The following is a 26,450-nucleotide window of genomic DNA, read 5'->3' as shown; positions in this document are numbered from 1 at the left end:
TAAAATGAAATAACGAATACCTGTTATGATTTCTAAGTTAAAATACTACAGGAGGTGTTGAGAAAAAAACAAAACGAAAATTTGAGAAAAAGCCCGGTTGTGCTATTTTCCAATGAGTGTGTTACAAAACACTGGAAATTACGGAACAAGGTGCAAAAGCACTAGATGTAACAATAGAATTAATCTTACTACTATTATCACAAATATAATTAATATCACCGTAATAATATGTACAAAAATTATTTTGCAGAAGGCAGAAGACCAAAGGCAACACCTGAAACGTTCTTGTTTTCACAAGTCACATCAGGCATATGTGGAACGCATTCCCGTTCGGGTTTTATTTCAAACAAATTCATTAAAATAATTGATTTGTTTCATTATTTAAGCGGGCAAACATGACTGCAAAAAATTTGTAAATCACATGGGTTCTCAAAGGCGATCATCAGGTTATGTAATATAATGAGAGGTGGATAGATAATACTGACAGCTCCATATGAATCGAAAAAGGGAATCTAAATAAGAAACCTCGAGTTAGGTTACCCATCAAGTGAGCGATACAGTTTTTTCAAAGCTACAATCAAAATCATTCAGAAAATATAGTAGGGATGGGTGGATCTGGTTCAAAATAAAATGATGAAGTTCCCTCTGTTGATGCATGTTGTGAGAGTCTTAAATTTTTAGAATAAGGTATTATTCGTAAAATGGTCAGACCAGCGTAAAAATTACGAGAAATTAAGTAAAGGTGAAATCAAATAAATATTTTAAACGGAAAAGTCAGAGAAACACAGCTGTGCATATGTTCCAGGACACAGATCATTATCTGGTAACTTGTTAATAATCTCTATTGAGCATTTGTGCATGAAAACTACCATGACTTTTCCTGGCCCCATTTAGAATTTCTATTCCTCAAAAAGTCATATATTATGGAAAAATAATACTTACTTTGATAAAATAATTGAAAATCAGAAACGCAAGAAAGGATCTTGAGAAATCATCGTCAAAGCGCTTATTTCTATATCAGATTTTCTGACTCCACAGTTAATTTCTTGTTGTTGATACGTTAATCTAATCGCTCTTGTACATGTACAGCCTTAAATCCTTACCTCTCATACATTTTACATGCAATAATCTAACTTTACGCTTTCGCTTCTTTAAAAATAAATACTAACGATATTTTCTCGTGGCTCGAATGAATTACAGCGCTCCCGCACTATCCACATTTCTTTTAACTTCGTGCCTTATGATTCGTTTTTTCTCCACGCCCCAGCTCATCTGCTGCAAATTGTGTATCCTAGTTATGTTTTGACTAGTGATATTCTTCGGTAAAATATACATGGAAATGTTGGAAGAGCGTTTCAAAAATTCTCGGTTGAATCTAAAAGTTTACTATTTTTGAAAGGTGATTTTTGACTAAGATATTGTTAAAGACCTATTTTCTCCTCTCGTCTTTTTCATTGAGATGAATTGTCTAACTACAATCTAACTTTGCTAAATATAATACATCTTATCTAACATCTTACTATAGTAAAATACAAAAATATTTGAATAAATAAATGAGCAAAGGAAAAAGGAACACGTTACTGTTACATCTGGAGGAAGATAACAACAACATTCATACAGCATACCGCAGCCTGATTTAGCTCACTGGGTTATTTCCTCAATCACAGGCTTGATTGAGAAAAGAGGGCAAACTCCTTTCTATCGCAGGGAACAGAAAAAGTGAATATCTTAGTTGGATTCAAAGTTGTGTACATCTACTCTAACAGTCCCTCACATTACAAAAGTACTTTTGAAATCTTGAGTTGTTCTCATCTAAAATAATCTACGGCGTAAATGTTAAAAAAAACCAAGTCTGATGACATAGAGGCAAAGGCAAATATACATCGCCTTTGGAAAGATAACGGCAATAGAATGGAATAAACATCGTCGGGTTCAATTTATACGGCAAGTATTTGCATTTATATTTATGAAAAAGCTTTAAAAACTCATAATTACTTAATTTTTTCGAAAACCTCTTTTTGGTGTTTTTATCGATAAAGGCAGGCCAACAAAGAGAAGTTGCTAGGCAAAAAGAGTATGCTAGCATTACAGAGATAATTTAGGTTTCAAGCCTGAAATTTAGGCAAGTGAAAACAACTTAAAAATCCGTAATTTACAATTAACGTGACGTGCTGACTTTTTCTCGCACGGCTCACAAGAAATTGATTTAGTTAAACAAAACTGTACTTTGAAAGGAAGGTTTCGTCGATATCCACCAACTTTTAGACATTTTTCACTTTCTTCTTCTTCGGCCAGGGGAGGAATTTTGAATGATTTTTTGTCTATTTTTTTTCGAGTAAGCTCTCTATTCAAAAGTTTGATTTCAGTCAGCCACATGACCCCCTTATGGTTGAAAGTGTTTAACAACCATCCAACTCAAGTTCTGTTTATAACAATTGTACTCAAAAACTACAATGACCGTTGCCCTAAGCTAGAATTTAACTGAAATACAAGGAATCAAGCGTAATTACGCAGCTGAATAGACAATATTTAAACATAAAAGGAATCATTTGGAATATAACGTTCGCTAAAAATGTACTTATTTTTTATTATCATTTTCATTCACTCTGGCCTTGTAAAAGTTCCAGAATGGTAATCGTCTGCGGGTCACTGCTTCTGAGATATTAGAATACAACACAACGGCCCTCAAGCTTTCTAGCTCGAGTGTGGTATCTATGGACAGTCAGGTAACTACAATTATTGTCTGGTTAGAAGAGGCAAACTGATCCCTCCCCCTCCCTTCACCACAAAATATGGAAAACTGAAAGAAGCAATCAACGGGGGCTTAGGTCTGTTTCTTGTCCAGAGGAAATACCTTCTTCAGGACTTGGTCAGTTTATCATGTATACCTGGTTTTTTTACAAGGTGGATTTAGAATAAAGAAGATTTTAAAAAAATAAATCAGCTTTTGCCCATACCTGCAGGAAAAAATATATTTTTGAATAAATTATGTTTTTCCTACAGCTGCCGCATGTGAACAACCGTTCCTCATTCAAACGCAATCACTCGTCACATTTTGATCGAAGTGTAAAATATTTTGGATTTTCTGTAATTGTAGAGACCAAAAAGTTACTCTGACCGGTGGCAAATCTTAAGCGGTCCTTCAGAAAAAAATTCTTGCGCGATTCAATCGAAGGGAAGAGATAGCAAAAATCAACTCCTCCCTCCTTCATGAGCCGAACTCTCGAATCTATTCTGACTACATATACTCCTTTCCCAGACAAAGGAACGTATTTAAATCCTACGGTTGCCACATTGGCCCCAACAAGTCATTTTTATCTAGAATAGGACCGTACAATCCGTTCGAAAGTCGGCCTGTAATCATGAGACAAATCAGTAGAATCTTCGGTCAGAAACACCATCAGTTTCCTGATAAACATACGATTTGTGATGAGACATTTTGCATCGTTACAATGGAGTCACGTTCTTTCGTCTGAGAAACGACAGTATGACCCGCCCTAAAATATCAGTCTTCTTCAGCCTCCATCTTACCCGAGGATCTCATCAATCATATCCCGGTACCAGAACACCCCTTTCCTCTTCTCGTCCTCCTTCACGAAAACGCACTCTTTGGCAACCTGGTACAGCGCCGTCGCAACCGGCGTACCATCGAACTGGTAGTACTCCCCTAAAATCGGTTTGATCGCCTCCGTCGCTTCGGTAGCGTGATAATGCGGCAGCGTAGTGAACAAATGATGCACGACATGAGTATCCGTGATATGGTGGAAAACATGGTTGAGGATACCATAATCCCTATCCACGGTGGAAAGAGCACCTCGGAGCCAGTCCCACTCGGACGAGTCGTAGTGCGGGAGCGAGGGGTGAGTATGGTGCAGGTACGTCACTGTGACCAGCCACGCGTTGGTCAACCATAACGGCACACCGTAAATGGCGACGACCCACAGGACGCCCCTAGCGAGGGACCAGTTGTAAAGGACGTAGATGACAGCGAGGAGCCCCAGGTCGGAGAGCAGGATGAAAGCTCGCTTCCGTTTGGAGTAGATTGGCGAGTATGGGTCGTAGTGAGAGGCAAAGCGTTCGTAAGGGCGACCGGCGAGATTCATGGCTAGGTAGAGAGGGAGTCCTAATATGAGGACGCCTAGTATGAAGGCAATGCGGCCGATGGGGTGGTCCATGTACTTCCACGACTGCATGGGCTCCTTCTTCGGGACGTAGGCTTCGTCCTTCTCCATGCTCCCGGTGTGAGCGTGGTGGGAGGCGTGGGAGAACTTCCACGAGAAGTACGGGATGAAGAGGCAGGAGTGGAGGACGAAGCCCACGGTGTCGTCGAGCCAGACGTAGTCGGAGAACGCGTGATGCCCGCACTCGTGAGCGATGATCCACAGGCCAAACATCACGCATGACTGTGCAAACCTGAGGCAAAAATGGACAGATATTAGCGCGAGATGCAAATCGATGGAGGAACTAGAAAATATCTTTAAATTTTGACATATTGAAAAAACACACATTGGATCTAGAGTCCAGACTCTTAAAAACATCGACAAGAAAAAATACTCTTGATTCAATCAGATTTAAGCTTAAATCAAGAACCAAGCCTCTTAATTTCAGCGAATTTATTCCTTTTGATTTAAGCTTAAATCTGATTGAATCAAGAGTCCTTTTTCTCGTCAATGTTTTTAAGAGTCTAGACTCTAGAACCAATGTGTTTTTTTCCAGTGTTCTGCCAAACGGAGCTATGTGCATTATGACGCGAGCCCTGTTATGGGTGGTTTCACGATAACTAGAATAGTTTTGTCGCTGTAACAAAAAACACATTTTTTGGTCATATTTCTAGTAGTAATGATAATCACTCGAATTTTTTTGCGTTAATCTACGCAGGATTACGTGTTATAATGCTTTTCAAAAATGTATCGCTCTACTTTTCAATTTTGATACATGAATGGCTGAAAATGTGCTGTCTGTTACGACCTTTAGTTTAGAGGTTCTACCTTTGACCCTTGAATCTTTTATGTTTATTCTGTAGCATACGAATCATTCTTTCTCGGAAATCATCACACTAAAACCATGTGCTTGCGTGAGCACCGTAAGTGCTAGCTGCGCAATCAGATAAAAAGGTTAAACGTATTTTCCTCACAAAATCGTAAAAACTAAAACGATGGGTGAAAAAAGTTACCATTGTTTGACGTACGCACTAAAAAAGCGGAAGCTTTTGAGGCAACGCAGGCTCACTGCTAGGTACAAAAACGATCAAAACGGGCAAAACACTGAGTGGCAATCTGATAGCAGTTGTCAGGCAACCACGACCCCTTTTTGACAACCACTTTATATGATTGCTTCGTATTACCTAATGGATCCGGTTGCAACTCAATGTTTACTATTATTCATTGTTTTTGCAGCTAAAAATACGCATCTGACGTTTTAAAAATTTTGCCTTTTAAGTACGTTTAGCAAATTGTATTCACCCATTTTTCCATATTTCACTCTTACGTGTTCCTGTTTTTGGACTATGTCATCGGTGCCTCTTCTGTATACGTATAATTTTTCTATTCTAAACATTCTGAATATATGAGAAGTTGAAAGAAACATTCAAAGGTTACTGCATCAGTATCACACGGGGGTTCAGCTGCCATGTTTTGCACCTGATCATAATTTTTTTTGTTTTTTCATCATCGCAAAAAGTTACATATTATGCACAAAGGGTTGCACAAGGGTTGTGTTATATATGCTCCAGAATGTACTCGTGCTTCATCATCTTTGAATGGATTGTACTTTATTTCTATGAAGCCATTTGGGCCGCCATTTCCTCTTGCTTTGCTTTTCACCTCTTCCCCTCTTTACAACCGAAACGCCAGCGAGGCGTTAGAAGGCATATGTCTCATGAATTTGAATTTTTTATCAACTTTAATCAGACACAAGCTTATTTTATCTCTGATTGAATGGAGAGGGTCACATACCAATATGCCGGCCATGCGAAGTATTGAAGCGGCCTAGGGATGGCAGGAATGACACTTGTGGCGATGAAGTAAAGGGTGCCTATGAGGATGAAGTCTTTGATGACGTAGGAGAAAGATCGTAGAAGAGAACGCTGGAAACAGTGAGGAGGGATGGCCTTTTTCAGGTCGCCGAATGTGAAGGGAGGCTTCGAGGTAGGTGCGCGCTTCCTGAGGGATCGCGACCGCACCTCAACGTCGTTCAAGAGATCCACACCCATCACCTGCAACAACGAGGAATCAATCAAACTAAAATGAAATAGAAAAGATAAATATCAATTATTTTCCAAAGAGAGGTTCAGGCGCGCGTGAATCTCATACTAAAAATTTGCAAAACCCCATGGCATTTCTTAACCTTTGTGCTACTAAATGGGAAAATTAAAATTTAAAAAAAAGATCGGCCCTAAATAAAGGACCTGTTGACTTTCCTTTGATAACACATACATAAAGCCGCTTTTATAGCGCAGCCTTGCGCTCTGTGACGCCCAATCGCCATTGCCCCCTATCCTCCCAGAGATCATCAGGCAATTAGCACCTTCTGATCTCCTCCTCCACCCCTTGTCGTCAACCTTTCACAGGACATCCACGCCGTCGCCTTCCGTCATCCTTAACATGCTGGAGCGCCTTCAAGTTCGTATGATACTGTGCAACACCTCTGCTGTGAAATAGTTGCTTATGGCGCCGCGCCGTGGCGGTCGACGCGCAACGTGCATTGGCGCCTACAACCTAAGTGGATGCTTCAAGCATTGCGCAATGCGTGAAGTATCCACTTAGGTTCGTAGGCCGCTTCGCTCTGTGTTCGGCTCTAATATTTAAACTCGCGGAGTCAGTATTTTTCAACTCATGATTTTGAAATTTTTGCACACTCTTCGTGGATTATTCTTATTTAAATAGATGGAAAAAAATATGTAAAGGAAAATATTATGTGTGTTTTGTAAATATTTAGGTGGTTCCGTGTGAAATTTATGACCTCCAAAGCACTTTAGTTTTTTCTTTCATATTTTGTGCGTTTACTGTGCTGCAGCGTGGTTCACGTGCAACCAAACGCTCAAAATTGGACGCATTTGACTCTAAAAGGTCGATGTAAAAATACCAATGATTGCGTGCTTCTTGGTTTTCCCCCTCTTTTATTCATTTTTGTACAGTTGCTTTCAACACCACTAAGGCTAAATGATATTAATATCGATGCCATCTCTTAGGAAGGACTTGCCACGTTTTAAAACTTTATATGTTTTTAAAATGAAGTAATATTTTTATAAAAAAAATAAAACAAAACAATAAAAGTGTATATAAAGTTTACTTCATGTCGAAAATTTTAAGGATGGGTAAAAAACCAAACATGAACCGATAACAATTTGAAAATATGAATCAAAAGGAGAAAGTAACATTTCATTTAAATAATGAATCACCATAGCAACACCTTCTTCTCTCTCAATTGTCTCACTTCGATACTGTCGTAATTTTACGTACGGACTAAAATATAATGCTTGGACCAAGTCACTGTTACTTATTTTACAAGTGGACGTAAACTACTGGACAAAACAGGAGCGCGGACGAAAAATCGTTGACGAAATGTCCAGGAACCGCCAAACTTTAAATGATATAGAAAAGTACCCATGAGAGCATATTATTTTTTCAGATTTATTATGTTAAAACTCTGAAACGATCAGCGCCCTCGAGCATTTTTGATTTTTTTCTTCTCTTTTTTTCTTTGCACAATGATTCAGAATGAATGATAAAACACAAATACTTCTCTCGGAGCCTGGCCCTACAGATTGATGAAGGAGAGAGGAAGAAAGAAAACACTTTTAACACCTCAGAAGCTTTAAAAAAGAAGAATAATACTGACTTTATTTAGCTTGTTTGTGAAATCACAGACAAATTGTATGGATTTAATATATTTTTCGGCTCAATTTCATTATTAAATGTTTCATTTAATGGCAATACATACGGAGAAAAATAAAATGGGAAAATGAGATATTGGAGACGGAGAGCTACTCGCGTGTTAGACTTTCTGCCGGTCGACAATATGAAGGCGTTCTGACGCGCCCACTTGCAATATAAGCGGAGATGAGACGTGTAATAAAGATTGCTGAATACCGTTTGCATACGAGAGCGGAATAAAATAAGTAAACAAGCACCTCCACCACTTACTTACGGAGCAATATAAATATTTTATAACTGACATAATATAAATGTATCTACTTACTCAGCAGTAGGTCGTAAACAGATGAAATTCTAAGCGAGAGGTTGCAGCAATTTAGTCTTTGATAAAAATTAGCTCCTCATGCACTGTCCCTGGTGATCATTACTCTCAATCTGAAACACAATAAATCCCAGCAAATTAATAAAGCAAATAAATTAAAATGAAAAAAAAAAGAACTTTAGAATGTAGCTTACTCTTAAAATATTATTCCCAACATTTTATGAAAATACAATGATTGGTAAAAGGTTCTTTTTCCACACAAATACGAAATTTTCTACAAGTTTTTACTCGCCTTCGTCGTCCTCAAAGAAGAGTATTTTTTCTTGTCAATGTCTAGTCTGGACTCTAGATCCAATGTGTTTTTTTTCCAGTGAAGATAAAGGCCACAGAAATACTGATCGGAATCCAAGCGAGGAATGCAATCGAAAAAGAAACGGTGCCCTTTCCCTCATCTCTAACCCGACCCCTCACCCCGAATTCGAAAGTCATTTTGGAGTGTCCCTGCCCGCCGTCAGAATGCAAAACCGTCCGCGATCGATGACGTCTGCCATCCATCACGAGCTGAATTTCAGAACAGATATCATCACGTTCCACTCGATCGATTATTCTCACTTCGATTATCAGAAGCTCGTTTCACTCGCCGGGCAGAGCCCTCGTATTTATCGAGAACATCGACCTATCGAAACGTTCCCTCGAACGGGACTTGCGGCGCTTTCGCCGGAGACAATAAATATTCTCCGCGTAAATTAGCGGATTAAATTAGGCGGAATCAGGCTGCGTGATCCGCCTTCCGGATCACCCGAAATCCGGACTTGAACCGTTGATCGGTTTAGATTGATTACCAACGAAAGTAACCAGCGCTGATATAGCCTGGTTACACGCTCAAATTTCCGTCAAATTCCGATCAAAATGAAGACCAAGATGGCGGTTGAGAGTTATCTAGATTGATGAGTATAATTAATTAAAACAGCGTGTTGATTGAAATAAGCATAAAATAAGCACGGTTGTGTGTAAATCCGATGAAGGATGAGCCCCACGGCTCCATCAACTACCATCAAATTGTTGCAGGCCGCAGAAATTTGATGGTAGATGGTGCGCACCAGTCACCATTTGATCAAAAATTGATGGAAATTTGAGCTTGTAACCAGCACAATAAGTTTTACTCCCGTGCTAGGAGAGAGCAGAGCACAGTGTGTGGAGGAACCACTTTTTAAACATCGATGCGGACAATCCCTCACTGAAAATGTACTAAAGATTATCCGTATACGAATATGTGCAGGAAAGTAATCAACTGGAATATATCACCTTACTATCTTGTAGCAAATGAACCTATTGCAAATTTCGGCTAGAGCAAAAAGAAGAGTTATTTCTTCTAAAAAAATGGATCAAAAATTACGGTAAGCGTATCGAGAAAATCTGAAATACACTCCTAACTTCACAACCTGCGTAGGAAATATGCGTTTTTTAAGCTCCTCGCTTCAAAAACGCTACTACGGCACAGGTGAACATTTCGTAAGAGGTGTCGTTCTAATCCAAGACACGTGATGAAACGGGATTTTATGAAACGGCGTGTTTAAAATCACATTTTCCTTGCATTGATAAAGACCGCGGTGCGAGGTGCTTCCTCACGATTTCCGCGCGGGAGCGTCAGCCATGTTGAATATTGTGTAGCATCCTAGTGCGCAAGGGTTGAATGGAACGACTCCACTAAACTTATTAAATGTTCACATGTGCCGTTGTAACATTTTTAAAGCAGGGAGCTTAGAAAATACACGTTTCTTACGAAGGTTGTGAAGTTACGAGGGAATTTTTTTTTTTTTTTTTTTTTGAGTGTATTTTAGACTTTTCCGATGCGCTCATTGTGATTTTCAAGCCATTTTCTATACTGCCGTGCTACGGAAAAACGTCGTATAAACCTTCGAGAATTGTCAAATCTCCTTCGATGAAATGATCATTATTGAGGAAATTTATGAATATTTGTCCTTGAAATAGTATTAGTTTAAATTGCGAGCACAATTATCTAAAAAATTAGAAGAAAAATATCCATAAGTTGTGCCGGAAATTCGTGATTTATCAAAGGAAATTTGGCAACGTATGAGGGTTCATACGACGTTTTGCTTAGCACGGCACAATAATGAACAACTCTTCTATTTGCTCTGGCTGAACTTTTACAACGGATTCACACATTGGCCTTTTCTTCCCAAAATTGTAACTTTTACTTGCTCAGCCAAGTTCATATAGCAGCCACTACTATGCAAACACCGTGCTCGCCCCCACACAACAAGAAATAAGAGTGTGGAGTAATATAAGGTTTCAAAATAGTGCTAGTTTTACCACAGAACAAATAACATTTTCTTACGATTTTTCGTTTTTAATTATTTTATTAATTTTGGTGTTTGTTGTGTTGGCTTCGGTTTATTATTGGTATTGAATATTTTATTAAATGTTATGATTTAGATAATCAAACTATGGAGTCCTTTTGAACAATTTTACCTCTGGTAATTTTAGTTTTCTTAGCCTTTCCCTCTATCCGAATTTTATATTTAATTGATAGGAGAGGTATGATCACCCAGGAGTCCTGGGCGGAACTCCTTTCCGACCGGCTAAAAATATGGTCCTCGAGTAAGGAAGCATCACGGCGACTCACGATTCGGCCGAAAACCCCGAGCGGTTGAAACCGCAATCGGGGAAATCGAGGGTTCGGAAGCCGCGGGGACCGGCGGGCGCACGAAAACCCTCCTTTTCATTTTTACGGTGCCGGTGCCGGTAACATTTACATAATCCCGGCGTAAATCCAAGTGGCTGTTTCCGGTGCGAGCGGCCACCGCGATGCGATGGCACCCCGGGCCTCGAGCTCAAAAGTGCAACCGATGAGGTGCAGTTAACCCGTGACTGATTGCGGCTGACCTCACGGAACATTGTTGTCAAACGGGAAATAATTAACTAAAAATGCTGGAGAGAACATCGGCAATATATTGCAGAGACCCCAAAACTGGTATCTTATCAATGTAGTCACCCCATAGAGTACATAGAGCCGTAATGCAAGTGGGAGAGCTGTCGCCACTTTCAAGCATTTTCCAGGTCCCGAATTCCGAGATTCCTGTGCGGCGCCGCGCGCGCCGGGTCTCTTTTTTGATACATAATCGATTGTTTGCGATAAACGGAGTCATATTGCCTATATTGAAAACTGTAGGCAAACTGACAGTGATCTGAAGTCACTGGCCTACTCGGTGAAGCCTACTGCCGAGTTTTCCCACTATTCGGCTTTGTGGGAGCGCATGTTGGGTTTACGACTAAACAAAGGCAAACTAAGAAATAAACAAAAAAACTATCTGGCCGTATTCCTTGAAAATGTCTGTAAAATGTAAATTGGCATTTTGAATCACTAATTTATTAATAATCAAAAATTCCTATGAAAGCGCAAAATTCTTCTGAATTTCGTCATTTTTTTTCAAGCCAGCTGGTAAAATTTTCCATTGTTTGACTGACTTCTCTTAAGTTTAGGTTTTAATCAAAAACGCTTTTAATTCTTAAAATACTAACCTCTTTAGCCTAAGATATGTTATCAATTACTTGAAAATACCTTTAAAATGTTCTTCCAATATTCTCTCCGACTTTGGATTTTCCCTATGCATTCACCAAAATACCTGTTTACGTGGAAAGGCCAAAATTTAGCATACTTATTAAGTGATACATGAAAATCTAATGTAGCCTATCCAGCAGGTTTCAAGGCTAAATCTTCTCATTTTCATGGGTAAGAGTAGACTGCGCTCACGTGAAAATTAATCCTTAGGATTTCGAACGTCAATCGAAATTCAAAATCAAGGCCCGTGGACAGTTTATTCAATTAAGCCGCTTATTCACCGTATCTTTGAACAGGCGAGAGAAGATGCGTTTCTCCAGCAGTGGACAGCTCATTGAAATTAGATACTGTACCGTGCGTCGGTTCAACATAATTCGTTTAATTATGCAGTCAATCAAAACTCGAGTTTTAAAAAGCAAGAACGAACAAGATAGCACGGTTCGAGCCGTGCAGTTGTCGGATTCGTTTGAAAACTCTCACATGACCTACGTCAAAGTTCACGGGGGGTCTCATGCTGTAAGCGACAGAAACTGACTGAAAAAAATTAAACAGGTGTTTTAATGAACTCTTCTCCAGAGCCTCCCCTCGCTATTGGATTTTTTGTGAGAGCATTATATCAAAACCATGCAGTGGAAAGCACTATAAAATTTTAAACACATCGATCAGTTTCTTGGAACACGCTGATGTGTCACAAGTAACGCACAAGCGGTATGAGTGGTGAGCGGTCTTTTTGGTCAAAATTCAAAACTAAGAAGGTAATACATTTAAATGCCAATTAGGCTGGCTTTCACAGAACGTGGTAAAAAGATTGAAATAATCGAGCTACAAGCCAAAAAAATTAAAGAAATAATATTTCAAACTACATAGAGATGAGAAATATGAAAAAACTTACAGGGTTACTTACGACTTTCACTTACTTCTTTCACTTACAAACTTTCACTTTTTAAATTTGTTTTTGTAAAATGTTTCCACCTGTTGCACTGAAGAAGACCGCAGTTATGGCGGTCGAAACGTTTGTTTCGTTTTGTTTTCTGTAAGTTTTTTAGTATTTCTCATCTCTATGTAGTTTGAAATGTTATTCCTTTAATTTTTTTGGCTTGCAGCTCGATTATTTCAATTTTTTTACCAAGTAGGTAATGTGCTGCTTCGACATTGTGAATTTAAACAACTTCCCTCAACAGGCACTCGGGTTTAATTGAATAACTCTCGTTTCTCAAAATGTAACTCGAAAAATGTCGTTATACTTTGAGATAAAAAAGTAAAATTTTAAAGCACATCACACTCAAATCGGTGACCTTTTCAAAAAAGAAACCTTTACAGAAGAGCAATCAATATACCTCTCTTTTATATGCGTGTTGCATAGTTAGACACGCAGGCAATATTTTTCAGAATCACCGGCCTGGCGTATATGAGGCCAACAAGAAGTTGCAAGAAATTATGCGGGTTTAAAAGTCGTGCTAAGAAAAACTTATCAATGTTATTGGAGAATTTTTCCTGAGAAATTATATTCTCAATTCGTCTTTCTTTTTTATTTAATAAATAAAATAAAATAAAGAAAAAAACCTTCTAAAATTTTTGGAATGCGGATATTACAATTATCAACTTGATGCATGCATTTCCGCGTCTCAATAATTTCACGAACATTGCGTCATTGAAAGTTCAATTGCTTGGTTTCCGGGACTCATTCGTTTAGATCCGCCAAAAACGTGGGAAGGAACCTCAAAAGTGAAATCAAAGCTCACGAGCAACTTTTATCACTCTGCGCATGTGTAAGCTAATCTGAACTGCGGCGGTGTTGTCCGAGCATGTCTTGCGCAGCTTCCAACCTCCACTAACAAAATTATTTCAGAGTCATGCTCCCACTTTTAGGTATCATTTAGTTTACGAGAACCGAAATGTAATGGGCTACTAGACAAGGTACGAATTTCAACATTCTGATACATGTTTCGTGACTAAAAGAGCGACGCCAAAAACCACCGTTTTTTGGCACAATTTGGGCCAGAAGGGATTTTTCTGAAACCGGGCCCAAACGATACCTGATGATACCCTAAAACTCTAGTAAAAATTTTAGCTTGAGTATACGCACGGTTTTTGAGAAATGAGGGGGCAAAGTTACCAAATCGCCATCATTCTGGACAGCATTTCTACAGCAAAAAGATGGGAAAAATGGACGAAAAAGTTACACCTTTGATGGGTTTCGGCTGTAAATGTTCTCATTGAGCCCCCAAGCATTTAACTGTGTTCAGTTTCAAAAATTTTGGTCGCACAGTGGTCCAAAATGGGGGGAAATCGTCGACAAATCAGGATTCTTTGTCAAATTTTTAGAAATGGAGGTAAACTTGTCGGTCTGCTGCAGTTTTCATGGCTAACAATGTTCGTATCGGTCATCAATGCATGAAATTGTGTTCAGCTTCACAAATTTACATCGCACAGTGGTCGAAAATGGGGGAATTAGTGGACAAATTAAGATCCTCTGTCAAACTTTTTAAAAATGAAGTGAAACTGTTGGTCCCCAGTAGAGTTTAGATCCCGGAAAAATTCATGTTTTTAATTTTTTTGATTATTACTACATGTCAGACCGTATTGTTTATAGAACTTTGTCATAGAATAGACTTTGTAGCATTATCTCAATAAAATATGCAAACTTTCAGAAATTTAAAAAAAAGAAGGAAAAATGGAGAGAAAAAATTAAAAAAAGATTTAAATAGTCAAAAAAAGAATTGAAAGAATTTTTCCGGGATCTAAACTCTACTGGGGACCAACAGTTTCACTTCATTTTTAAAAAGTTTGACAGAGGATCGTAATTTGTCTACTAATTCCCCCATTTTTGACCACTGTGCGATGTAAATTAGTGAAGCTGAACACAATTTCATGCATTGATGACCGATACGAACATTGTTAGCCATGAAAACTGCAGCAGCGACCGACAATTTTACTCCATTTCTAAAAATTTGACAAAGAATCCTGATTCGTCGACGATTTCCCACCATTTTAGACCACTGTGAGACCAAAATTTTTGAAACTGAACACAGTTAAATGCTTGGGGGCCCAATGAGAACATTTACAGCCGAAACCCATCAAAGGTGTAACTTTTTCGTCCATTTTTCCCGTCTTTTTGCTGTAGAAATGCTGTCCAGAATGATAGCAATTTGGCAACTTTGCCCCCTCATTTCTCAAAAACCGTGCGTATACTCCAGCTAAAATTTTTACCAGAGTCTTAGGGTATCATAAGGTATCGTTTGGGCCCGGTTTCGGAAAAATCCCTTCTGGCCCAAATTGTGCCATTCTTGGCGTCGCTCTTTCACGTAGAACACGATGCACACAAGAAAAATTAAGTCTACACGTGAATCGCTCTCCTTCTTTTTCCTTAAAAATTGTGCCAAAATTGCATCCAGCTGAGTTCAAGCATGGTTTTCAAATATTGTTGAAGCTCACCTTCCTGGGGTCTGATTGTTGAAATTTATAGACAAAGCTATAGACAAAGAAGACACAAGAGATATGGAGGGTTCCTATTGGTAGAAGCGGGCGGTTGCAATGGACACAGGATGTAGGTAATAGACTAACTAACAGCAGCCCACGAGAGACCCCACAGTTAGTCCGTCATTAACCCCCTCAGTCTATAAGAACCACCCATTTCAACAAATAAGAATGCTTTATACTACCTATGTCTTCTTTGTCTATAGCTTTGTCTATCGATTTCAACAATGAGCCCGCTGTGCTAAGTTCACCCCCTTACCCCCGTTCTTCGGGGAAGTGCACTTCACGAGGTGTGCGCACTGCAAACAAAGACAAGTGACCCTTCACTAGTATCTTGGCCGTTGTGGAAGCTTTTACTTGCGGGACTTCAGCACTCTACTGTTGACTTACCTACATGGTTGATGTTCAACAACGTGTTGGCAGTTTCGTTTTGCAAACACGCCGAAAATGGCCGACGTTTGGGAAACTTGTTTGGCTCATGACGTCATCCGAAGCTCATCATCGACCATGTAGGTAAGTCAACAGCCGAAATTAGGATGATGACTGTTGCTCCCTTATAATTGTCCATAAGGAATTGTTGAAACCCGGAAAGTAAAAGCTTCCACCTGTCGCTAGGAGGCCAGTGGAGGGTCTTCTCCTGTCTCTGACCGCAAACCAATGAGCCCAAAAATTTTAAATCCGGCCCTGACCAAAAGACGGATAGGGAACTTGGATGGGATGACGTGGCAATCCATGCTGTGTGGCGCGAAGTCGACCGTCCCAATCGGGGAGCGCCCGGTTCAAAACCCGCTCCGGGACTTTTTACCGCCGCGCCGCACCGCGGCCACGGCCCGGCAATGCGCTGGCGGCGGCTGAATAGAGGTCATACTATCGTATAGGAATGTTGTTTACAATTCTCACAGCTGAGCGTCGCTCGGCCCAGTAGGCCCCCACCATCAATGGACTGACACTGACCATCCGACTCCCTCCCCCGGTCACTCGAACGCCCAAGTTCACGGTCAAGCCGAGAAAAGCAGAACTAACTCTAACCAAAATCCACTTTTTGACAAAATTAATTGGATGTATTATTTTTGCCTCTGCTACTAATTCGTGTACATCAGAATAGTACACTGGAAAAAAAAAAAACACATTGGATCTAGAGTCCAGACTCTTAAAAACATCGACAAGAAAAAATACTCTTGATTCAATCAGATTTTAGCTTAAATCAAGAGCCAAGCATCTTAACTGGAGCGGATTTCCTTTTGATTTAAGCTTGAATCTGATTGAATCAAGAGTCCTTTTTCTTGTCAATGTTTTCAAGAGTCTGGACTTTAGATCCAATGTGTTTTTTTCCCAGTGTATTGTCTCTCTATGTCTTAGTGAATATAACTCAATCTAAGGGCTAGCACTCGTAGGAACACTTTCCTTACTATATTAAAAAATAGAGGCCGTTTTTTGTGAGCAAGTAGCGTCAATTTGCATTCTCATTGGTCCTTTCATTGACCAATCAGAAAACGTCATTGAAAATTTTAATTTAAATGAATTCTTCGATTTATCGTCACCTTCCGGCCAAAGTATCACAAGCGCCATACGACGTTTAAACATTTCCGCCATTTTTATTTATTTTTAAAATATCATTAGTCACGTGTAGTGAACGAGACTAAGTAAGGCTCCAAGATTAAAGTGAAGTTCACACATGGGCTTAACAGAATGTTCCCTGTCACAGGACGTTGGAACCTTTTTTTTAATGATTTACAATACGACGCCAGAAAACTGGCAACTTTTTTCTTGTAATGGGTGGCTGGTGGCCACTAGCCTTGACTCATATCCGAAAGTGGTTGAGCTTCTTCCGTCTGGACCACACCGGCCCAAATTCATCTGATGTTATCGCTCATTGCTCCAAACGGTAGTCAGAATACAGACTGGACTGGAATCTGTCAGCCTCGGATTGTCAACACTCACGCTGGCGCCATTGCGATCTCTGTACACTTCGAATTTTCACTTTTCGAAATTATTGTGTCTAATCTAAAAATCTGAGTACAGCAACATGTCAAACATATATTTTCAAGGAATCTTACGTGTTCTGAAATACACGAAGAGAATTTCAATAAGCCTCTCAACGAAAACTGTTTAAAGGGAAAATAATCCTCTACAGAGTAAAATGCCATTGCTTTAAAGTAAGCCTTGAACTTTCTTTGTATTGATGGTACTTTTATCACCAAAACGTTTGAGTTTAAGTACAGGTTCGTAATCGAGAAATCTGAAATAGTGGTCTTCTCTTATCTACATTAAGAAATCATATATTTAGCAGTAATTTCTTGATTTTTCTCATGAAATTCAACAAAAGGAGTTGTCCTTCGTTCCTTTGCCTGTATCAATTTCCGTTTTTTTCTTTTTCATTCCGTATTCAATCCATTGAGTCAATCCTTTACACAGATGGAATTGGATGACCAAAAAAAACCCAGCGATGCTATGCAACTTTCACGAAAGCCTAAAGAGTATACCCCAGAACAACGCATTATGAGATGAAAGCCGGCGGGACGGCACGCATGCGCCATGCAGGACCTGCGCACTATGTTTACCGAAAGCTCTCACGGTTTCGACAGATGATTGATGATCAAAGCCCCGAATCCAGCTGAGTGGTCCTCGTAAAAGTCTATGATCTGTGGTCGCGTGTCACTTAATTTGTCAGTCCGTTGTCGAACACGTCGACACGATTTTATCGGTCATTAGGCCCATTCTCACTCCTCCGCTCCGATAATGGACGGGATAACACGGGTCATTTCGATTGTTAGCCCGCTGAGCCGGACGACGAGAGGAGATGGAAATCAGGATTCGTTGGGATAGGCATGGAGTTTCGGCTATTCATCAGAGCGTTGGAGCGCGCCCTTCGCCCAAGATTAAACTCATCGACGCACGATGAGAACTTACGGGTATCATACTATGAGGATTATTTATACATTCTATAATATCAATTGTCGGAAAGATCATCTGTCGTGAAGACTGTTTGATTTGATGGAGATTTTTTTTAGGCCGATGAACCAACTTATCCTGAAGATGTGCTTTCCGCAGCGTATTGTTCGACGCATAAAACCGTTTTTTTTTATTCATTTATTTTTATTTTTTTTTTTAAAGAAATGGAATATTATTTAGTTAAAAGAAATCATTGGGTTCACATCAACTCTTACAAATCATATTTTACCTAGTCCTGCGTGAAAAGCGAAGTCTTGTAAGTTAGGAAGAGTTCCGTCCCTGCATGTGAAACGGAATATTATTGGAGGGTATTTTCATCAATTACCATAACCAAGGATTTTCTCGTCAACTTGAAGTTTGAAAATTTTGCCCTGCCGTTGATCCGAAGCAACCGTTAACACTGAATTCAGATTCCCACACCTATAATTGGCACGATTTGGTAGCAGGTTTAATGACTTTGAAAGTTCTGTTAATCAAACCTTTAACTTAATTTAACGAAATATTGATGAGATAAAGACAAGTAACTTTATATTTATTGAGTATTTTTCATACACCCAGATGAACACTCAATTTACTACGTTTAGTAATTCTACTATATGGATTGTGATGACCGCTGAAAAACGAGGGCTCACAGAAAAACAGTTTAATGAATTTTCAATCCCACTAATTTAACTTTCTGGTTTTTGTGTTGAATCGACAATATATTCGTCGGTCTCCAAGTCTTGCAGCACAGTTCAACCATTCGCGGAATTTGCGCCTCCAATTTCGCTGCACTTTTTCTATCGTGTCGGTTGATTGAGGATGAAAACCTGTCGGCGAGTGGGCGGGTAGTGGAACTCGATCAAAGTCAATCGCTCAACGATGCATGAAAACGCTCACTGATTCCTCGCTGAGCGCATGAATGATGACGCAGTTTCGATTCGGATGATCTGAGACGTAGATTCCTCCAAATTTTGCATGAGAGACATAGTTTCACACAATAATTGCTCATCGAAATACATGCAAATATTAGTTGCGCGGTGCAAATTTCTTACTTCATGACTCTTATGTGAGCTACTAACATTCCATAAGCAGATCCGGGGGGGGGGGGGGAGGGGGCGTGCTTACTGTAGGGATAAAAGGATATTTGGAGAGACTGAAAAAAAAACCTACAGACACTTGCGGTGGAGATTTTCGGCCTCTAAATTTTGTTCTCTTGTTGTTGTTGTTGTTGTTGTTGTTGTTGTTGTTGTTGTTGTTGTTGTTGTTGTTGTTGTTGTTGTTGTTGTTTTTGTTGTTGTTGGTGTTGTTGCTGTTGTTACAACATTGACATATTTCAATTCATCCCCCCTCCCCTATCTACCAGAACAAAGAGGAAGAAAAAGGGAAAGGGAAAGAAGAAACGGAGGAAAGAAGAAAGAAGAAACGGAGAAAAGAAGAAGGAAGAAACGGAAAAAAGAAGAAAGAAGAAACGGAGAAAAGAAGAAAGAAGAACGCTTAGATTCGGTAATTATTCATTATGAAATTGACTTAAACTGCAGATTAGATGTATAAAAATTTCGAAAATTTTCTGGGGGACATAAGTGTCCGGATCCGCCTATGTGACATTTTTCATCCAGACCATATTACTCTGAGGTAAAATTGAAGCCTAATTCGATTAAACGTAAGGAGTTCCTTCCACTCACTCCTAAATCTCTAAAGGGAATGGACCTCACTCATAAAGTGCCCTCCTTCTTGACAATAGGATGGACCACCTTATCCAAGATCGCCTCCAGGACGGTGGCATGGCATCAGCCAATGACAACCAGGAACTGGACTATTATGGTCGTTCCCAAAAACAGCAGTTACCGCTCCGTGGCCTCTGCTGGACTTCTGGAGCGCCATTCTGACCACAACGGACACCACCAACTTGGCGCACGCCAAACTAGGCTGAAATTCGACGGATTTCCCGTCGAAACGAGGGATACTCGCAATCGTATCTAGTATTTTGGTTCCAGTTGGCAACGGCGAAGTTACTCGGTGGGATTCTCCTGGCGGATGTTTCTCCGGTCGTGCGTTGTGACACTATTATTTTCTAGGATCGCTGCCTGCAACCTGCCCAACAAGGCGTCGGGCATGCACGGATGGAAATAAAGCTAGCTGCAGTGCCAAGTGAGTTCGCACCACGTGTTGTGTTAAGGAGAGCCCGAGGAAATAGAGGGATTTTTGTTCCATCCTCCAACACTGCTTATGCGCCTGCTTGAGGTGCCGTATTTTAAAGGTCGTGGAAGATACTCAATTTTAAGGGGAGACTATATCTCAAACAGTGTTCGAAACTCACAGGCGCCAACGCGCCAAATGCGCCTAAAAAATCGGCCATGGCGCCTAAAAAATGAAGGCTCTGCGCCAACGTGACCCCTAAAAATCTGGATTTTCACAGGAAGTCACATAAAGAAAGAAAAACAATTCTATTCGAATTGAAAAAACTCAGAATTTTTAGCATAAAGCTTTTTCTATTCTTCACGATTTCATTCTTAGTGCTTTTGTCTTCCCCAAGTTACAGCTACTTACTGGTTCTGTTCCGAAAACATCTTGCGTCTAACTTTTCACTAAAACTCAAAGGTAAGTTTCGAACACTGATCTCGAAGGTGTGGGTATCAACTACTATAAGAAATCAGTCGTGATGACAAGAGGCCAATAGAATTTCACTTTTGTACTTTAAAGTGTTCATAGAATATTAGAGGGGCCTTTAATATTTGCATTAATTCTTCTAGAATGTATAAAATTTTTTCGTCCAAACGATCGTTTTGTATTTTTATTGCTATTGAAGCGCTGCATTTCTTAGTATTAGTGCTTATGCAGTATCAACTTCACTCCAACACAAAACAGCGTATGACATCTGCCGTTCCTCTATCTTCTTCTTCTTCCTTTCATTTTTTTTCAATCGGAAGAGATGCAAGATCAGAAAGTGGGTCCGACGCCTGTTCGGCCTCTGCGAGCCTCATTACACCTATTGTTTTCGGCTCTCATTGTTTTTTTCACAGCTTGTCTCCGTCACAGAATTCCACTTGCTGTTTCTAGGTGCCCTTCCCCACGGCAAAATTCTCATTTCAACATGCATAGAGCATTTCATCATACTAGAATTTAAAAATCTTGTAGATTATCTTCTTACTTCGGTCTCTACATGTAGAGTTCCCACATTACGTTCCGATATATAAAGAGCTTGATTCTCCATCTCGATTCTCCTTAAAAACTCCGTAAGAAGCTGTTTCAAATTGGACACAATCATTTTTCAGGTAACTAAGGAGTCTGAAAATACCCGATTTTGACCCTCTTATCCCTCCCCTTGTTGGGCAAATCTTTTTGCCAACGACGAAGAAAAAAGAAGGAAATTTGAAAATGCATGGAACAAATTGTGCGGCGAAGCGTTGTTAGTCTCTCTGTTCGGTTATACATTCTTAAAAATTGCATTAAATCTCTCGTGTGAGATAAACCCATTGTCGCCGAATTATTGAATCGATGAACTTCCGTGACTCGCTTTTAAAGTCAGGACACAGAGCAGACTATCGGCGTTTCAATCGCCACCTCTCTCTCGATGCATCCTCGAAGTTGGAAATTTCTCAGTGACGAAATGTGACCCTTTCGCCGGGGTTCGATGCTGAGACCCGCGGGTCAGGAGTATAGGGCACGGAGCACAGTTACTTCCGTCTTCCCAGCAGGTTGGTCGTTGGATCGATGGCAATCACTCATGGTTCCACGAAGGAGCGATACTGTTTCCTTGATCGTAACCTCACGACCACACTCAACGGACAACAAGCGGCGAGCATGCGCCGCTTCGCGTGAGCTCCCTCGCCGGCCGCCGGCTTCCGAAGATCATCGGACAACAATCGGTGCGCTGCCGTGATGCACTCACGCCTCACGACCGTGCTCTAAAGCCAGGCGCTTGGTAAGGAGCATCGATGCCTGATGTAACTCGGGGGTATCATCCGCGCGATAAACCTGTCTTCATCTCCGGTCTTAGAAATAGATCGCGACAGGAATATAATTTGTAATGGGATTTGGGCCGACGGGCAGACTCAATATTGTCTCGAGAAACTATGAATTTGACCACAATCTAAAAGTCGATCCATTACAGAAAATGTCAAGAAACAAAATACAAGAAATCAAGAAAAAAGATTAGATTAGGTTCCTCCAGACTCCAGGGAGAGTACGCAGAGGGTGCACAGTGATGTGAAGGGATGGAACTGAAGCAGAAATGTTAAGGTGCGCGTTGTTCGAAGAGGTGTGATTCCATAGGGGACTATATGGCGGTTAGGTGTCGTAGGACGCCAGAGAGAGAGAGACAGAGAGAGCTATGAACCGACATGTGTAAATGTATGTGCGGAAGACCTTTGTACAGGTAGAAGTTACCTTGAAATGTTAAAATTTCAAGCCGCTAACTTAGCGCACTAGAGGGCGTTCTGCGACTATCAAACGCCTTCGGCGTTTTTGTACAATTTTTGACGGTAGGAAAAGTAAACATGCGAAAAGTGAAAATGGACTCAGGACTAAGCACCGAGCACTATGAAAATCGTAGAATCTCCGGGTCTTAGGAGGTTACTAAGTTAAAACAGAAATTAGGTACTAACAGAATAGATTGAGATTCGGAGATTCATCCGAGAGGTGCACTGGAAAAAAAACACGTTGGATCTAGAGTCCAGACTCTTGAAAACATTAACAAGAAAAAGGACTCTTGATTCAATCAGATTTAAGCTTAAATCAAAAGGAAAATCCGCTCAATTTAAGAGGCCCGGTTCTTGATTTAAGCTTAAATCTGATTAAATCAAGAGTATTTTTTCTTGTCGATGTTTTTAAGAGTCTGGACTCTAGATCCAATGTGTTTTTATTTTTTTCCCAGTGTGAGGTTCACCCTTGATATGATAGATCCTTTTTCCTGTTTATTGTTGGGGGGAGTGTATTTTTGAAGCCCCGTGAAATAATTCCCCGTAGTGACAAGGAACGCAACTAATACGGGGCACGACAAACTGACAACACTTGGACCTTGCCCCTCGATTAACGAGTGATTCTTAATTGCCAAGTAATTAGCCGGACTCTGCAGCACTCTTTTTTGCTTGAGTCTTTCCTCTCTTCGACACCACTTCTGTCCGCCGCGCTCCATTTTCTCCGGCGGGTGAGGCGAAGGCCCTAATTGAATCACCCAAACGAGGCATTTGCACCCGTGTAAAGAACTCCGATGCGTGAAGCTGATGGACTGTTGTTTACGTTGTTTTACGCACAGATACGGATCTTTAACCTGCGGCGAGCGGTGTTTTCCAAATATTCGGGCGTCTCGGGCCGGCCTTCCAGACACGCGATGCCGGATATGCGGGATGGATAAAAATCCAAACATAGCTTTCCTCAAAGAGGATGCTTGCTTCTTATAAGCACTTCTTTGAATTGCATTCTTTTTCAAGAACTTTTTATGCACTATAATGCTTTATACTCACATTAATTAAGAGCGATGAGCAGCGAAGTTTCCGCCTAGGAATCTCCGTATCTAATCATTTCTTCGTGTTAACATTGGTTTATTGAGGACGTTTAATTTTTGCAATATCTTAGAATCTATTCGTGTTCAAATAAGATAATAATTACAGAACCAAAAATAGTTTGCTCAAAACTTTTTACAATTCCTAATCTAAAGTTTAGTGGTAGTTCCTCCTGGGTTAAATAATCTATTTAAAATTGCATTTTAAGGTGATTTGAGTTCATGTGCCATTAGTATGTCTTCATTCTGCTGAAAATTCGCAAGAAATTTCAATGTCCTTACGAAAATTTTAGAATTGAAAAATTAGTGAAAATTATTCCCGCGGCGACAAGCCTTCAGCTATGAGTAAAAGCTCTGGAGACTTAAACGCTGGAGTACAAAAGTTGCCGAAAAGGAATATGACCACGAACTCCTTGCTTGACGTTTACCATTTTATGAATCAGCCACCGTCCCCAATCAGAGTATGTTTTTCATTGTGTACTTGGAAGGGTATCTCAAAAATAAAATATATTGAATCATAGCATACATGGAAAAACTATTGTAGCATCCTTTGACCGAAAAACCGTATACGTTATTTTAAAATTGCAGGTAATTTGGGTGTGGTCCAATATGCTATCATTTTGAAATAAAAAAATTGCAATATCCGTTTTTCAGGCAACGCATATTCTCATAATAACTTAACAGGTTAGTTTTCTCTAGAGTCGGGTTAATTTTTCATGATACAGCACACCTTCATCAGGTAAATGAGATACTGAATAAAGTGGTTCGAGGGGAAAGGAAGATAAAATATTCGTGGAATAGAATTAACGGGTACTTATTCTCAAGTTGTGCGCAGGTCGGTCAAGTAGGTGGGAAGATATTACCATTTTGAGCCGTGATGGTCCGGTAAAAAATAGTTAATCGAAGAACAGTTCTGGATTTGGGGTCGCGGAAGAATGATGGTGGTTATTTGTAGGTTTTCGGTTGGTGACCGAACCTTCCGGGCATCATTAGGCCCACTTAAACGATATTGATAGTGTCTGGATACCGTTGCCAGCTCCAACGTTCACCAAGGTAAATATTGAAAAGCGTAACATTAATATTTGTAATTGAATCTCTCTGAGAAGTTTCTTTGATTGAGAACTATGCGTGTTTCTTGCAATCACGAGGAAAAATAATTGTTGCTCTGACTGCTAGTAGTGGATCCTAGGTCCTTCTGATTATTCTATTCGTGGGTGACTTGTTACTTTTGTGGGAGAACATAGTTTGGTACTGGTAACAATTATATCGTTATTAGGGGATGGAGGATTAGTTTTTTTAAATAATTAAATGAAAACTAAGTCTAAAAAGTATCACTGTGATTCATACCTGTCAATTCCCTATGGTCAACCGTGCTCTAAACAGGGGCTTGGATGTCTCGCTTTTGTGTGAATATTTTTAAATGACGTTCATTTTTGGGTGATACGAAAATAATTGATCATGAGGAATGGTAGATTTTATCCGAAACCTAGAGCCTCAATGAGTATGTATCCTTGAAACCGTTTTTTGGGCTCTTTTTGAGGTATTCCTCAAGTACCTCTCTGGTTTTTGTTTTCAATTTTATCCTTCGGATTCCCTCTTCATGTTCGGAATTGCGTGCATTTTCGCAGAGAAGAATTGGAAATATGGTATCATAGTTAATTATAACGAACTAAGAAAGTGAGGAGAAGCGATGAAGAATCGTAAGAGAGAAATGTATACACTAACAAAGAAGTCTAAGAAGTCAATTATAAGGAAAGTTGGAAGCAATTAAATTCGAGCACAAAACTAAGTTTCTTTATATAAGGACCAAAATGTTGATTTGAATTCACGTCAGACATACCAGAGTGAAAAATCACCGGAGACGAAATTAGACTGAACTCGACATGAAGCTGTCTGTCTAGGAGCTCCGCCCGTAACCATACCGTAGGTGCACCTGTAACGGATTGTGGCATTTTCGTAGCGTAACGCTAATTGCTGGAGGAATGAAGCTTGGAAGCTGGCTCCAATTTCCGGTCCAGTTGCACTGAGTCCAGTCTTGCCAAATAAGTCAACTTTCCTGCTTTTTTTGGTGAAAAATGAGAGAAATTCACTATTAATCGTGTCATCCTTGGCAAGTGATGGTACCATCATTAGAATGGAATCGCACAATTCTTAGCTGAAGTAGGCTAACGAATTTTCTATATTTTACAGTTCCTGGATACACGCGAGCGTACAGGCACGCCTGTCTAACTTGACATTGATCTCACTAGTCAACACGGGTCAATTTGCCCAAATTGTGTCAACTTCCCTGATAGATTTTTAGCGCTGATACCAAAATTGACCTCCATTTTCTGCGTCAGTTTGATTTTCCCTGATAAAATTTGAATTTTCCCTTAAACTTGAGCTTTTCCGGAGAAATGTCAATATTCCGAAATATCCGTGCACGATATAGGAAAACTGATGTCATTTTCGGATTTAGCAGCAGCAAAAAGTTGTATGGCAATTGAAATTCCCTTCTGTTTTTAATATCGAGGTTTCTCTGGTCTAATGCTCCTTTTCGCACATGTAATACCATGCAAAGCTCATCCGATTGTTTGTGTAGGTACAAAGGAGGGGAAACAGTTTTTACTCAGTCGAAAAATGAAGTGATTCCCACTCAATTTTTGCCGCTGAAGCCGGAAATGACCCTTGTTTTTTTTTTCAAAATATATCAATTCTTGAATAATTGAGGCTTAAAAAACGCGTTTTTCAGCTCAGGAAACCTCCTTTTAAAGGCAACTT

General features: G+C 39.9%; 1 protein-coding gene across 9 annotated transcripts in view; it reads right to left on the bottom strand.

Moving 5' to 3' along the window:
* Positions 1 to 80: 80 nt before the first annotated feature.
* Positions 81 to 26,450, bottom strand: part of LOC109043419 (uncharacterized) — a 143,232-nt gene continuing 116,862 nt past the window's right edge. For all 9 annotated transcript variants that reach the window (XM_072298250.1, XM_072298254.1, XM_072298248.1 and 6 more), the window contains 3 exons: positions 8,200 to 8,309; positions 5,955 to 6,214; positions 81 to 4,413 (listed from right to left, as the gene is read on the bottom strand). In XM_072298250.1, coding sequence (XP_072154351.1) covers positions 3,528 to 4,413; positions 5,955 to 6,211 — 1,143 coding nt within the window. In that variant the 5' untranslated portion in view covers positions 6,212 to 6,214; positions 8,200 to 8,309 and the 3' untranslated portion in view covers positions 81 to 3,527. The remainder of the gene's footprint in view (positions 4,414 to 5,954; positions 6,215 to 8,199; positions 8,310 to 26,450) is intronic.

Source organism: Bemisia tabaci, chromosome 3, assembly GCF_918797505.1.
Source record: "Bemisia tabaci chromosome 3, PGI_BMITA_v3".
Classification (NCBI taxonomy): Eukaryota; Metazoa; Arthropoda; class Insecta; order Hemiptera; family Aleyrodidae; genus Bemisia; species Bemisia tabaci.
Note: the sequence above shows the minus strand (reverse complement) of the source record. Positions and strands in the feature narration are given on the sequence as shown.